This window comes from Notothenia rossii (assembly GCF_949606895.1).
Source record: "Notothenia rossii genome assembly, chromosome: 7".
In the NCBI taxonomy this organism is placed as follows: domain Eukaryota; kingdom Metazoa; phylum Chordata; class Actinopteri; order Perciformes; family Nototheniidae; genus Notothenia; species Notothenia rossii.
This window is the reverse complement of record NC_136905.1, coordinates 70,085,176-70,101,244: the sequence shown is the minus strand read 5'-3', so window position 1 is coordinate 70,101,244 and position 16,069 is coordinate 70,085,176. Positions and strand designations below refer to the sequence as shown.

Genomic DNA, 16,069 nt, shown 5'->3' with positions numbered 1-16,069 from the left:
TTTTTACAATAATACTCTGATATGAGACAATTGACTGACAGTTGACACATCGTTGTCTCTGCTGCAGATAAAAGAAAACGGGGTGACATACGAGTTTGATTTTTCACTGTGTCTACTGGAATTCCCGGCTGAGCACAGAGCACCAGCGCGTGGTGCAGCTCGTGAAACGCGGGGACACTGTGTTCGATGTGTTCGCCGGCGTCGGACCTTTTGCCGTCCCGGCTGCCCGCGTCCGGAGCCAATGTTTTGGCCAACGATCTGAACCCAGAATCCCACAAGTGGCTGCAGCACAACTGCAAGCTCAACAAGGTGGAGAAGAAAGTCTGCACCTTTAACCTGATGGCAGAGCCTTCATCCAGGGGCCCGTGAAGCAGGAGTTGCCTGTGCTGCTGAAGGGAAGGGCCAAGGTTCACATAGTGATGAACCTGCCTGCCCTTGCTCTGGACTTCCTGATGCTTTCAGAGGTCTGTTGCCCCAGGAGCTTTCCTGTGACGAGAACCTTCCCACAGTGCATTGCTACGGCTTCTCTAAAGAAGACAACCCTGATACGGATGTGGTGAAGAGGGCCTCCTGTAGCCTCGGGTTGCCCCTGAAGGACAAGTGTTCTGTGCATTTTGTGCGTATGTAGCCCCCAACAAAGATATGCTCTGCGTGAGTTTCACCATCCCTAAAGAAGTCCTCTTCAGCGGTGATCAAGAAAAGACAGGTGAAGTAATGACCAACATTGGTGATCACTTCAGGGGAAAAAACACATTCAAACTTATAAACATAGAATGAGAGAGAACAATGTGCATCCCCAGTTCTCCAAGTGTCGATAGAGAGATGCAAGGACGACGTATTTCTTAGGCCCTAATTCGCTCCATAAAAAGCCAATAAGATTTTCCATTGGATTGTCTGTTCGCTTAATCTGTATATATCTTGATAAAAATACTCCCAAAGAAAAGCTGAAACAGTGTCAGTTACTCAATAAACAACATCACATGGCAACTCATTTGATAATCGGTTTATGGTTTGACACATTTTTCTAGCAAAAATGCCGGAAATTATGTTTCCAGCTTGTCAAATGTGAGCAATTTCCTTTTTTCAACTCAAAATTGAAACCCGTTTCTGGTTCTGATTTACAATAAATCAATGATGAAATTCATCTTTATTTGCAGCTCTCATTGAAGAGCATGTATGTATCTTATATGTGCTGCATATGGGGCAAAGAATATTATGTGGAGAAAAAAAAACTATAAACTGATTTTGTTTATCTACAGATCCTTCAGAAGAACCTGCTCCAAAGAGACCGAAGTGTGAAGAAGCCACGGATTCAACGTGATGATCGACCTACCAATATTAGGAATAAAAAACAACTTTTTAGTTAAGACATTTTACTTTTCTTTGCTTTTTGTTTTTAATCGGAGTTTAACTGATGCTTAATAACAGATTATGTTGCATGTTGTCATAGGAAATCATGTCCAATCTGTACTTCAATACATCATATTTTGTTTCTACTTTAATATATTGGAGCTATTATTATTCAAAGCTTGACCATACGTCAGGAGTTGTTTCACTTTTAAATAAAATTCACAAAATTGACAGTTGTTGACTGATTTATTTAAATAAAAGATAAAAACAAAATATAAAAATAGGTCATTACACCCTACAAAAATCAGTCAGAGCAGCATTCAGCTCAGCAGCGCTGGCCTCTTTAGGGTGGCAGCGAGTGGCTTTTATTGTCCTTTTGGTCACATGTATCTTCGGGCTCTGGATGTTCTCAGCGTTTAAAGACGAACATCCCACTGAAAGCGTCCTGAACAGCTCGGTGACAGGCCAAAGCTGAGGTGTATCCTCCAGCTGTGTCCTGAGGCATGGCAGCCCGCACGTGGTTCAGATACCTGAGAACACACACAGAGCTCTGGTCAGTAACAGCAGTGAGGTATTTTGTCAATAATGTGACTGACTGGCAGCCTGAGAGCGGTTTTCAAAAAGTAGTTCCTGTGAGTGTAACCCGAGCATACGTTTTTTCTTCATTAAATCCACACTTGAAGTTATTTTTTCTGGCTTTCCGCGACCCTTTGGCCCTTTTGATGAAATCAACGAAGACAGACGTACCCATACACAAACACTGGAACACCTTGTGCCTAAAAGCCTCTCCGACATTGCTCTATTAAAGTACTATGGGTGTCTTCTATTTTTTAAGTGCTTACAGATGTATCCTGCCAAAAGCCCCTTTTCAGGTTCTTAAGCAAAGCCACTGTTTATTTTCACATTCGTGCACAGACAGAAAAACAGTCGAGCTGTTAATTTAGTCCTCACATTGATAGATGCCCCTCTACTTCTTCGCTGTGTTAGTATAAGGAGGGGTTGATCTGTGTCCCCCCCACCCACTCTAATCCTTCCTCTACTGTTGTGCCGTCAAAAAGTGGGCATTGTCAGAGAAACCCGCACACATGTTCTGTTCTCCAGCATCTTGACTACAAAGCTAAAACGACAGCTAAGTCCTCTAACAACGGAAACAACACGTAGCCTTGCCTGTCAATACTGCCGACCACCCGACCCCCCCCCCAACACCACCCTACAGAAATCAGAGTCCTGGCAAAAAGGACTAAAGCCCTCACACGAGTCTGGCTTTGTGGCCCCTGTTCCTGTGAGCCGGAGAAACTTCAAAGTAAAACGAGAATCAAGAGCACAGACAGCCCTCTGTGATTTCTGTGCCCATTCAAGCTGCTTTACAGAGTAACCCAACACCTGTGGGGAGGCAGAGAGAGATGGAGCGGGTTGAGGCATATGTGTGTGAGTGTGTGTGAATGAGAGATGGACAGGGAGAAAAAAAGGTGTCAGGGAGACTACATGCTGAATAGATCATATTTTGCTTTGGTGTTTTATGATTCTACGAGGTGCTTTGCTACACAATAAAGCCTTCACTGAAAATAAAAGTTAAACATATTCACTGGCATGACTGTGACATAAAGTCGAACATTTGCGAGTATCAGAAGGATGACCTTGTCTTGTCTTACAACAGACAGTGAAAGTGAGAGGAAGAGCAGCACGAGATGTCAATCAGGCCACTCATCACCCACTAGAGAAACGACACACAAGTTCAAAACAGGAGGCCCAGTGATTAATAATAACTTCATTAGGCCCAAGCTGCTGTAGCCTGTCCTTCAGAGCACTTGAGGGAGGTCTTCTCATATGGCTTCCTGCATCAGATGAGTGCTATCTATTGATTATATTGTACTGGGCCTTTTTAATGGTGAAAAAAGTGGGCTATTTACAGCCCGGCTAAGTCTGCTCTTCCTGCTAATCTAATCCCCAAGCTACTCATGTGGTCATTCCTTCCAAGAAAGCTGAGAGCTCTGTGTAACTTTATACCTGCCTGCCCCTAAGGAGCCAGAGAGAGGGAGCAAAAAAGAGAACATGAAGGAGAGGGGGGAGGAGGAGGAGGAGGAGGAGAGGGGGAGGGGTGGAGGGGAGTGGGAAGTGGAAAGGAGGGAGGATATGAGGTGAAATCACCTTTGGGTATCATCATCACAAACCCTCTTCTCTTAAACCAACCCTGTCTGCCCTCTGCTCACCCCTAACACCCGAGGTTAGTTCAGTTCTGCTCCATTAACTCAGCGGTCATATCCGCATCTTCCTGTAAGGGCCGGCCGCGTACATGTACAAGCACAGGACCGGCTGTAGAGGAAGCGGATAGATAAACTTGACTCCTTTCACATGACTGTACTTGACAATGCTGAAACATTAAGAGTGGACTGACAACACACTAGACGTGCAACAGCATGAACTGCGTTTACATTTGGAGCACACTAGTCTGCTGCAACACGAAGTCACTTGACACTGCCTTCAATCATAAAACGAGATGCAACACACATGAAACCTCCCCGAAATGCTTCGAGACCCTCTGACGCTACTGTTTCAGTGTGCACTCCCCGTCTCCACACCCTCCCCCCCCCCCCTCTCTCTCCCTTTCTCTCAAAGGACTGGACTGCCTTTTGTTCGCAGGGCCCTGAAACCCAAGCCGTGTCGGCCGGTAACATCTTTCACTCTCCGGGCCCCACCAGAGCATTAGCTGCAACTCGATATGGGTCTTTTCAAAGCCTCGTATTATTGGGTAAATATGGGTCACTTTGGACTGGCCCATTATGTCGCTTGGGGGGGGGGGGGGGGGGGGAGTGGGAAAAGACGAGTGCAGGTGATGAAGACAACTGAATGACATAGTATGACACTATGACAGTGTGCGTGTCGGACTGCAGTTGCCACAAGGGAATAGGACAGGGGTTTTCCATGAGTATACACACCCAAAAGGAGTGATATATGTTTTGCCAGATTTTTTTCTCACATGAACATCTCAGCATAAATCTCAAATTTAGATATTCCCAAACGCATAATAGATGATAAAGTACTTGCAATATTCTTCAACTTCTACCATCTGCTGTTAACGCTGTCTTTTTAAAAAAAAAGTCATGTGGATCAACATTTTTCAGAGCCAGCAGCATTTTTCCACTTGTGTCTAGAGCTCTGAATACCTGCGCAATGTCTCCTGCTAATGCTAATAACGGTCAGAGATTTTCCTGACTGGACCCCAGGAGTATTCCCCACTCCGGCTGCCTGGAAAACGCAGCGCAGCCGCATCCCTAATTCAAAGTGAAAAGATAAGTGGCGAAATGTTCCAGCGGGGTTCTGCGTGATTTCCAGCTGAGAATGTGTGGCTCCTCTGTGTTTGGATCGACGATGCTGCTGCGGAACGGCGGGTGTTTGGGCTCTTCAGGGAAATAGCTGTGAGGTTGGGACTCTGGAGGGAAAACGGCCGATATCAGAGGGAGGTGCAGGCTTTGTTGGGCCTCTTGTCTAGACTCCATGTGTTGGCTGGAATTGGATTAAGAAGAGCTGTGGAAGCGCAGGCTTGATGGAAAAGAAAAGAGGTCTGTAATTCTAAAAGTCTATTGCAGCAAGCAGACACTTAATCAACATGCAAACCACAGAGCAGGCGCACGGGACAATGGAGCAATCTGAATCAGTCCTAAACAACACTAACTGTAGAATAACTGGATGTGGTTTGGCTTAGACTTAGCTCAAAGATGCTAAACTGGCTGCTTCAACAGAAACATTACTATCTGAATGAGTGGAATTTATAAGCTCCATGCTGCTCTTACGTTTTCCTTCAAAACCCTGACCTGAGACTGGGCCTAAGCTTGACACCTGTCCACTCTTATAACCCTTACTGATCCAGGGTCAGCATTTGTTTTACTTCACATAAGATGAGAGGCTGTTTTAATTCAGCTTGTCGTCAGCATGATTCATGACCCACGCAGTGTAAGCTGACTTCCAGGCAGTTGTTGAGATGAACTCTGGATTCAGTTCAATCAACACTGGAAAGATAAATCAATAAATCCAAACCTACCTGAGAGCGCTCCAAGGACTGAAGCCTCATTAGTTAGTCATTGTTTATTAAAGTGAAGGAGCTTAGACTGTAGTGTTGAGTGCACAAACGAGGGCAGCTGACAAGCACAGGGCAGGCAATATCTGAGCAGAGCTGCCCCATGCTTCTGTGAGGCCAGTCATGAGGCTGCTGGATGGCAGCGTGAATGTCCGGAAGTCTTCCTTTAACGCTATGCTCCAGCAGCGGTTGAGGATTCCTGGCCTGGAAATGATGGGGGCTGAAGGGGGGGGGGGGGGGCAGAGCCACACACCTGCCAGATGATTTGTCATTATAGAGGGGTCAGCACTCAGCTGTCACCCCCTAATCACCCATCCTACCCCTTAAGTCAGCCCCCCTTTACCCCCCAAACTCCACTCCAGTCCTCCAAAAACACCCCCTGCATTCCTAAGGCAGATCCGGTTACACTCACAGCACTGCTGCCCCTCCTTCCTACACTCTGCCCTGAGAGAAAATGTACCCCTGTGAGAGACACAGCACACTGAGCACATTGTGTGGATGTGCGATGTGTGCTTATGCCCCCCCATGTGTGTCTACACAATTCCAAGTGTGTGAATACATGTTTTTGTAAGGGCAAAGCTGTTTGTATCGATACTGATGGTGAAACAGACGGAGCAGAATTTTACCAGCACGGGACGTGTGAATTGGTCCAGGCTGCAGTCCAGAAACAAAACCCCCCGCAGACAAGCCAAACACAGAGGACTCTCACAGGTATACTATATCTATCAACAGCGGTCTTTCATCACCACAGGTCAAAGGTCACACTCCTTTCCATTGAGTGCAGCTTCCTCTGGGACGTGCGAGTGTGTGAGACAGATCCTCAGCCATCAGCCTACCCACTGTCCACCAGATTATCTCAAGTTGTGAGTGCGTCTGAGGGGAGCTCGGTGCGGTTACATCATATCCTCACGAGCCTACAGACCCCTTATCCATTATCGTGCTTCTTATCATTACCACCGACAGACTCTGCATCCAGAAAGCAAGGAGGAGCGGGACATGGGTGTAGCTAACACTTAGTTAAGAGGAGAACATGTTTAGAGTGTTAACAGAAGCTTTGGGTGACACTTGACTTAAACACTTATAGGAATACACTCATTTAGGGGACTGACAATCTGTAAGATGTCAGGAAGGCAGCTCGTTGTATCAGTGATAAAGACTAAGAGGTACACTTGTTTTGTGTCTATGAAAGACAGCATTGTGGAGGTGCCCACGATAAAAGCCTATTGTGCCCAAATTCCACTTCCTGGTCCCAGCGTCACCTGTCACTACTCATCCAGGGCTCTTATGTGTGTCGGCCTGCACCTCCTCTGTGTGGCCTGATGGGGGCAGTAGAGGCCGACTGACTGCACCTAACCGCAGCAGCCATGGGGCTTGGAGAGGCATCAGACATCCCGCTGGCCACTTGATACAGAGAGCATCTTTCTTTCGTCTCCTGAGCTGCCACTTGATAACTTTGCCCCCTGGAGAGTTTAGAGGAAGGAGGAGGGAGGCAAAGCAGACTGGAGAGGGAGGATAATGACATGACATCAGTGTCATCGTTAACCAAATGGGGCCGTAAACAATGGAAGGACATATGCTGTGCAGTGAATGGCCGCTAGCACAAGGCACACCCATACATGCACAGCAAAGGAGCCATGACAGTTAGATGTAACATCCTGGGAATAGAGCAGCGATACGGAGAGGAAGAATAGAGTTTTCCCGAGGGGGGCGAGTCGCCTCCACAGGTATCAGTTACTGAAGCACCTCAAGCACCGTGGCGAGCACAAGAGTATTTCAATTAGGAAGAAAGATGGGAAAAAAGTAAACAGGGAAAGCTACAGCAGCAGGGGGAGGGTGATAACTCATACGTCATAGTGGAGAAGTAAATCCTACCACTGTGCGTGGCAAGTCCCCACAGTCAAAACCCCCACATGACGGGAGTTTGTTTTCTTTCTTCAGCTCTTAAGAGGGAAAATGAGCCAGCTAATCCCCCTGTACATTACTAGGCCCTTTGCCCCGGGGGTGAAAAAGAAAGAGAGAGGCAAAGTTCAGGTCTGTTGGTGTTTGTGTGGAAAAACCACATACAACTCGAGGGTGTGTGCAGAGAGTTATGAGCCGCATCATGCTTAGAAAGTGTGCGGCCGCTTTGCAAAACCCCGACACAGGTCAGCGTGTGTTAAAATAGTCAGGAGACATCACCTCACCCTCTGCTGGGGGTTGACCCTGTCGCATCTGGGATTCGACACAAATAAACCTGCAGGCAAGAGGCGCTGTTATAGTCAGAGTTCCCTGTTCGCTGGTGTCTCCTTCGCTGGCACTGGCCTGGTTTGGCCTGGCCTGCGTTCGTCCTGGGAGGAGACTGCTTGTCTGTCTGGCACACAGCCCACAGAGGGAAAACAATAACACTAAAAGCAGACCTCTTACAGATGACCAGAATACACACAAGACAAATGTTTCTCCCGCTCTGACATTTTGTAATGCTCCCCCTGTTTCCGCCCGCTCTCTGGGTCAGGAATGACTCACACAAGTAAAAAGCCTCCAGTCGACTACAGCGCATGCTTATTTTGACTCGTACTTCAAGAGAGGATCAATATTTGCACAGATCTATGGGATGGGAAACAATAGTGATCTGGCCTCCACCAGCTCTGTCTGTTAATGGTCTGTTTACTGAGGCAGACGGGATAATGGCCTGGGTGGGGGCTGGTGGAGAGTCGGACCGTGGCCACGCTCCACTCCGTTTCTGATCTAGTTAGAAACGAAGACAGACGAGCGCCTACTGTACAAGAAGCTCAGTATCAAAGCAAGGTGGAAGATGGGGCATTGTGTTGACACAGACAGGTTTGCAAGTCAAATAGCTGAGCTTAAACCTCCACACTTGTATTGTGCCTGCACTCTCTTTTGGTTATGCAAATAATAAATCTGAGAGATGTTCAGCTGCTATGGAAGAACTTAAATGGCCATAGAAGCACTGCGTTGACTCCTATAGCTTCTGGCAATGCTGGATCTACTAAGACATACAGTGACATGCGCAATGAGTGTGTACAGTGGAACAAAAGAAGATATCAAATATCTGGAAAACCAAGTTCAGCTTCAGGTCTTGGTTTTGGGAGAAAGCTCAAGGTTTCTCAGGAAATGGTCTATTGTTATACAAAAGCCAAACAAAAACGTTTCCTATAAAAAGGCACTATTTGGCAATTTCATTGAATCTTTTAATTGGTTGATTCAGAGCAGAATATGTGCCTTGAGACATTATCTAATAGTAGTAAAAGTAGATCAAAGCATGCTGCTCTTGAGTGAGTTCATCTGAGGTCATGTTAACCGGCGCCTCGTTCTTCAGCTCATAACTTAGCATCAAAGCTATGTTTGTGCGAGACAGAGTGTGAGAGTGGAGGACTACTTGAGGCCAAGAATAGGAGTCCCGTCTCTCCAAGGTGCCATCACTCTGCTCCCGTCAGTCTGGGCACTCTGACATCCCGGTGCTGCACCTCAGCTCCCCCGTGGTCAGTGCCCTCTGACCCCGAACCCCCTCCTCCCCACCCTTCCAGGCCCGTCAGATAGATATGCGCCCTGCAGGGATCAGAGAACCTGGGATGCATGGAAAAAACTACTCATGGCCGTCTCTCGAAATTCCTCTGGAGTTGCTGTTCTCTATTGAGTGAAAAAGAAGAATATCATGGTTGACTTCCACTTTCATCACAGAGTCAGAGGGGAACGCGGGGGAAGGAAAGAATGATTTGTATGCAATTTAAACCTCATATACACCAATTTAGTGATGGCAGAAATGGATTCATGAGTACTCTATGGACCATGTTTAGTGGTCCTGCTGAGTCTATGAGCCAAATCCAGGGTCACTGGCAGTGCTTTTGGACAGCTAGACCAGAGCTGGAAAGATGGAGAGCTCAGACCTGGAGTCAGGCCAACCAGGCAGGGAGAGGCTAGCAAAGCCCGCTGCCAGGAAGTGAAGGCTGTGATAGCACCAACGACTATTCTGGATATCTCCCTTCCTCCAAAGCACTTAACATGCAGTATAAGCCAACACACAAACAAACAAACAAACAGATACACACACCATTAGCATAAACACGCAGACGCCGAGGGATGCTTGGAAAGCGAGAGAACACAGTCAGAAGGAGAGCATCACTCAGAGACCCATTAACCCTTGGCTCTCAACCAGAACAGTGAGCAGGCTACCTTTAAGTACACGTTAAACATAGCCAGCCTATGTTTGTGTGTGCACAAGTGATTTATGTACTTCTGTGGGTCCATGTGCATGTGCATACAAAGATCGAGTCACTTTAAAGAAGACTTGGGGGGGGAGTTTCCAGGGGATGAATACAATTGGTTGTCCTCTGTGTTTGTGAATGAAGGAGAAAGAAAACTATCCATCGCTATTTAACCCCTCCGCCAGTCGCAAGTCTGTTCTAGGGAGAGAAAGTGCTCTGAGGACTACTTCCTCGTGCACAGAAGTGTATCCCCAGGAGACCATCTCCAGACTAAACACTCTGCTCATTCAGCTGCTCTCCTTCACCCTGCCGACAAGAGAATGATGCTTGACAAGCGCTCCCAACAAAAAAAACTCACTTTTTCCACCAATTATAGAAAGCAATGCGGAGTGGGGGAGGAGGCAGAACTTTATAATATTATACACACACTGGCATTTTGCAAAGCGCATTGAGCAACCTCTGTCAGAAAGAGATGGGCTAATTTCAGGGCGACCTGTGCCAACACAAACAACTGTTCTGGCTAGCTTTCATTGTCAGCACTTGAGGTTTAAGTCAAATTTTTCAACGCTCCGAAGCCAATTTCTCTTTCCCCCATTTTTTTCCCCACATATGATTTGTCCTTGTCCAAGATCCCAGTAAGTCTTTCATCGCCTACGCAGTAGAGCTTTTTTCTTGTAGGCAACAAACTCAAACCCAGATGCTCATCTACACACACACATATATACACACAAACAAAATTGGAACTAAATACAACTTTAAGGTCATGAGCGTGTGTTTACTGAGCACGTGTACGAAAAACAAGATATATTTGAATTATAATGCATGCGTGACTTCAATGGTGCTGTGCATTTTGATGTAGTGCTTCCATTCGGGTAATGTCCATCAGCAGGCAGGAGTTAAAACAGCTACCGCTTCATTCCCTGGCTGCTGTGTGCTGGGATTCATATCACAGCCATGTCCACGTAAACATCATATGTTTTAGTTTGCGTCCCAAGCGCAGTATTTACTTCTACTTTGATTTTGTTTATTAGAGGTTTTTACTGTTCAACATAAAAGCAAGGAGCCATGGCAGGACATTTGGATTACAGGCAGTGATGTTGAATTCATAGCTGCCTCATAATTCTCACCGCTCACGCATGGTTCTGGGTATCTCGATGAGATCGACAGCCCTATAACCTCACAGAGCAGGGGTCCTATCCTCTGGCAAATCACATGCACCTATGCACATCAGGGGAGGAGCATTTGGTTATATGTGTGTGCCTGAAGAGGAGGTAGACATTGAGGTAGAAGCTGAATGGGCACTTTTGAAAGGCCCCTGTTGCCTAAGCATGCAGGCTTTACTCCACTCCAGTATTGAGGCAGCTGTCTTTAATATAGGAGCTCAGCTCAGTCCATATTTATTCAGGTACAGCTGACAGAGAGGGGGAGACAGTGAAAGAGGCGTGGCCCTTCTTTTTCCTGGCAGCCTTTGCAGTACTCCTGCGGTTTTTGGGGGGCAAAGGGACAAGGCGAAAAAGACACTGAGACAGAGCGAGAATGAGAGCTGTGTAGCAGAAAAGAAAGGGTTTAAATTGGAAAAGCACGGCTCCAGTCAGTCCTGTGTTGACTGGACTTCCTGTGCAAGAGACCGGCCCCAGAGGCCCCGGGGCCACTAGAGAGGGGGTGTGTGAGCTCGGCTCTCCAGTCTCTCCTGATGGCTGGGTGCAAGACAAATCACCGGTGGTGCTGCTGTCACTGTGGGACTTGACCAAGACAAACAGGCGTGTTTTAAAATAAGTACCTGCCCCCTCACGGCCCCTTTTACCTCATCCACGCTCAGGCACATGCACATCTCCTCACACGTACAGGCATATTCCCTTCACAGCTCATAGGGCCCGAGCTGTAGTGCAACGCTCTACACAGGGGACTCACTTTTCACCCTCTGAATGCTGTTTGCATACTCTTTCCACTGCACACACACTCGTGAATACCTACTACATCACACAACTTCCATTGTGACCAAAATGCTGGGATTGCAATAACGGGGGTGAGTGTGAGTGTGCATGACACTAAATGTACAGCAGGTTTAAGGGACAGTGTTGGTATGCACTTGTATGTTGAAGCTTGATCATCTTTGTATATCTGCGCTTGCATGCAGAAAACCTCAAACTTAGCTGAATCACAAACTGCCTACAGCGCGAGAGTGTCAGCATTATTCTTTGGTTTTACTTAACAGCACATTGCATGTTGGGAGTTGTGGTTTGTCTGAACGGACCTGTCTGTGTCGCTGCCTTCACCAATGGGACTGGTGCTCCTCACTGAACCTCATTTATCTCAGTGGCAGAGCCCTTCCTCTCCAGCATCGGTCCTCCTGGACCCCTGAACTGCTGACACCGCCCACCTCCTCTTCCCCCCCCCCCCCCCCCCGAGCTCCAGCCATGCAGCAAAATTTGTGAGATGCGTTTCATCTGCATATTGATCAGCCTGGCCAAAAGAAGTAGGACCTCAGCACTTCATTGAATACATAATGTAAATAAGTACCAGTTATTCTGCTTAAACTCCACCGCAATCCTTTAAGGAAAACGTTTCACCTTAAGTAGGTGATTTTCAAGGTAATTAGGTAAATGTGGCTGTACAACAAAAGTCAATAGCTACTTTTATCTGTAGAATAAAGAAGAATAGAACCCTCATCTCAAACATGCTGACATTATGTACAAATCCGCACATCTCAGCCAAATGAAGGTTATGGTCAGGGTGAAGCAGCGCTGAGAGTCAACGTGCTCGGCCAAAAAGAATTAAGAATATGACCCCGTTTTGCTCCTGTCACCCAATAAAAGTGGGGCGCTCTCAGTGTGTGGGCAGGTCTCAGTGCCAGCCGGTTGCAGTGCAGATGGCGGGGCGCTGGGCTGTCTGATGGATAGCTTACATTCGGCAAGGACTGGACCAATGGCGTCTTGGATTGATTGGCCCAATGGGGCCGTCGGGGAAAGCACTTCCTGTGTGTGTTAATGGACACTCCTACAGAGGCACTGTAGCGGCTTGTGGCAGGGCGATGGTTGTTACTCCCTCTCTCTCTCTCTCTCTCTCTCTCGTTCTCCCAGCCCTCCCCCCCTTCATTTGCTCTCACCCTCCCAGTTAATCAGAGGATAGTCAAGTGAGATGAGCCAGGATTTCCCAGCAGCTCTCTAGCCCAAAGCCAAAACCAAAACCTTTATAATACAAACACTATGTGGAGAAATTCAAAACTCCACAATTTAAATTTATTTGATAAAACCTTTTTATTTATTTTACTAGTCCTGTAACTTCCTAGAAAATAACTTTAATTTCCTAGGTAGGTCCTGGAAATATCTTTTTAATTTGGTATCAATTTCAAGGAAATTTGAGAGGTTCTTAATTAATTACAATTACTTGCGTCTTAATGGACCAATTCTTTCAAGGAAATTTCACTATACAGCTGCTTAGAAATCCGACCCTACTAATGAATGTGAACAGTCTCAAACGCATGTCTCTATTATTCTAAAGCCTACTTGGCAGCAAAATGACATAGTTCTTTCAAGGAGACTTCCAAAGAATTAATGAGGACATGATGGACTTGTTATTGGTTTATCTTCTATCATTCAACATGACAACTCTGCTCATCTACAAAGGTGAAAACTCATAGTTAATGGGTGCGGCAGATGTGTGAGTGTGTCAATAAGTTTGTACCCGAGTCTGCCCAGCTGCTCCAGTTCAGGCACTAGGGGTCCGTAGGTTTCAACGTGAAGGGCCTTGTACTGGTACAGAACTTCCTCTATCTTGGGAACAGGCTGAAGAGACACCGTCTGTCGCTGAAAATAAAAAAACAACAGAAAATCCACAATCAACAAAGAACAATAATCTTCATTGTCTTAGCTTAGTGTGCAGCAAAACTGGAAACTACAGTTATGGCACAATCACAATGAAGGAAACAGGAAAAAACTATTTGGAAAAGGCTGAATGTCAATCCAACCGCAGCATTAACAACAACCAGTTCTTGACGGACTGGTTTGGCAATGGGAGTTTTGTCTGACAACATTTTAACTTTCCCCAGGCACTGTTGTTTAGTGGACAGACCTCACTATGACAATCCCTGAGCATGTTTTTAGTGGTCAACACACTGCTGGCAACTCAACAGCTATTTCTGATAGGAATCTGATTCTGATTTAGAAGAAACTAACACAACATCACGCAGGAGAACTGAAGGGGCTGGTGAGGAAACATAAATCCAGATAACAGAAAATGTACTTTGGATAAAAAAAATTGCTTGTTTACATGAAACCAAAAAAAGACAAATCAACTTTTAAGAATAGAAAGGTAATATATTAACTTAACATCGGCACGCTAGGCTCACTGTGCAGGAAGTACATTTGTGTGGGTTTAGCTGAGATTGTTTGTTATTTGCATTGTGTTTTCAGAGATAAAAAAAAATGTGGTTGATACAATCAAGGTAAATCAGGTGTTACTGAAGTTAAGCAAATACTCAGGATTATTCAACTAAAAACTGTTTGCAAAAACATAAGCCTTAAGACCTGCAGTGGCAAGCACAGAAAATGTATTCTGTTTTATAAAAAACTCGATCCATAAGTAGTCAAGGTTGAGATTTCAGTCGGGGTACTCCAGTTCCTAATGCTCTTGACCATGGTGATTGAGTGAGAAACACAATACTTCTTAAGGACAGTGTAGAATTGTTCGATTTGGGGCTCTGCCATTAAAGGGGAATTTCCGCACCACGTCAGACCACTTTGTTTTCTCCAGCATTAAGGTAAAGAGACTCAGAACACAAGCCAGGATCATGAAACAAACCTGGAATTAAGATGATGATGTCTAAACAAACACCAACTATTTTAGAGGAGAGCAAAGGAACTTGGAGACAAAGGAGAGATAAAAAGATAAGAACAAAAAGAAAAGAAAAGAGAAGTGGGGGAGTAAGAACAACACAACACAGAGGGGAGCTGATGAAAACCAAACTAAACGAGTAACATGTGCCCAGCGGCCTCAAACTGCCCGCCCTGCGAGCACACACACGGGGAAGTAAAGCAACCAAAGCTGAGCTGGAAGTTACAAAAGCACTGAGGGATGAACAGTGGATGCAGAGTTTCTGAGCCAAACACAACACCGTGGTAATTGTTCAAACCAGGCCAGCGAGTCGGATAGTGAACCAAACAATTACCGACAAGGCAGAAATCTCATACTGTATCATTACAATGTTATACAAGATCAATATGTATTGTTAAAGCAATCCAGGATTTTGTGGTATTTCTTTTTCTACACTTTTCTTCTAAGTGCCTTTTGTGCGACATGACATAATTCTAATACAAAATAAATGTGTATACTTTCACAGATTATGTAGCACCGAGAACATAATCATCGTTTATTTAAGTCAGTAATAGCTTAGGTTAGTCATTTAAAATTTAAAAGTCATTGTATGCGATGGTGCAAATCAATGACCACGACTATTTTACAGCAGGATTGCATTTTTAGACAATGTTAACAATATCATACCAAAGTACTTCCATATGTCAGGTAATTCACTTATTATATGAGCTAAACAAAAGACACGCCTGTCTACATATGTAAGACATTAACACTTTGATATTTATGTACTATATCACGATATATACCAACACTGCAATATAAAATGACATTCACTCTGATTTAGGATTTTACCCATACCCTCTAATCCCACTTCGCAGAATGACTTTAAAGTATTTTAGCAGAACGAGCCTCAACCTGTTGCGTTCAGCGGTTTAAACATGCAGGAGGGGGAGCAGCGGGGGTAGCGACAGTTACATTTACAGTAGAAGAGTGCGTTTCTTTAACAAAGAAATAGTGAGGGAACATCTGCTCAAAACACAACATGTCTTTTGGCATCAAAACCTTATGCTTATGAAACCACAATTTGCTATAATAAATCATTATTTTTCATACTATAAATTAACTCACGTAAGCAACATCAAACTCTTGCTTCTTGGCTTCAATGGATCATTTAACATGTATCCAAGATGTTTCCCTTACAGTGTACAAAATAATAAGAACTACCCACAAAAGCCGATCAAATAATGGACCAAGAACAGATACATATCGCCCGTATTTTTAAAATAGGATTTAAAAGCTTTACATTGTTCATTTCTTCCTTTAAAAAACACAAATGCTAGACACAGGCGTCTCTGTTTTTTTCATTCAACCTTTAACCCCAGGGTGCCAGGGATCCCCAATCCTGTCCTATCCATTCATCCAACACAGTGGAGCCCCACCACAGACTAATGAAACCCAGACAAACCAACTCAAACTCAGTCACTCTCCCTCACTTTCACACTCCTTCAGTCTCTCCATCCATCTTCTTTCAGACTTTCAGCACTGGTTAACTCCCCTGCTGCGCCAATCAAAGAGACGCGCTGGGATGAAGGGGTGGAGGGAGAAGAAAAGTGTACAATGTTGGAGCGGT

General features: G+C 45.4%; 2 protein-coding genes across 3 annotated transcripts in view; one reads left to right on the top strand and one right to left on the bottom strand.

Annotated features, from left to right (window-relative positions):
- The window catches only part of trmt5 (tRNA methyltransferase 5), a gene marked incomplete at its 5' end in the record, with an annotated part of 2,017 nt that extends 436 nt beyond the window's left edge, over nucleotides 1-1,581 (top strand). The window contains 7 exon segments of the mRNA XM_079692839.1: nucleotides 68-109; nucleotides 111-230; nucleotides 232-334; nucleotides 337-447; nucleotides 450-620; nucleotides 623-706; nucleotides 1,260-1,581. Of these exon segments, the coding sequence (XP_079548965.1) occupies nucleotides 68-109; nucleotides 111-230; nucleotides 232-334; nucleotides 337-447; nucleotides 450-620; nucleotides 623-706; nucleotides 1,260-1,321 (693 nt within the window). The 3' untranslated portion in view covers nucleotides 1,322-1,581.
- Nucleotides 1,578-16,069, bottom strand: part of mnat1 (MNAT1 component of CDK activating kinase) — a 32,818-nt gene continuing 18,326 nt past the window's right edge. For both annotated transcript variants that reach the window (XM_079693829.1, XM_079693828.1), the window contains 2 exons: nucleotides 13,312-13,433; nucleotides 1,578-1,880 (listed from right to left, as the gene is read on the bottom strand). In XM_079693829.1, coding sequence (XP_079549955.1) covers nucleotides 1,760-1,880; nucleotides 13,312-13,433 — 243 coding nt within the window. In that variant the 3' untranslated portion in view covers nucleotides 1,578-1,759. The remainder of the gene's footprint in view (nucleotides 1,881-13,311; nucleotides 13,434-16,069) is intronic.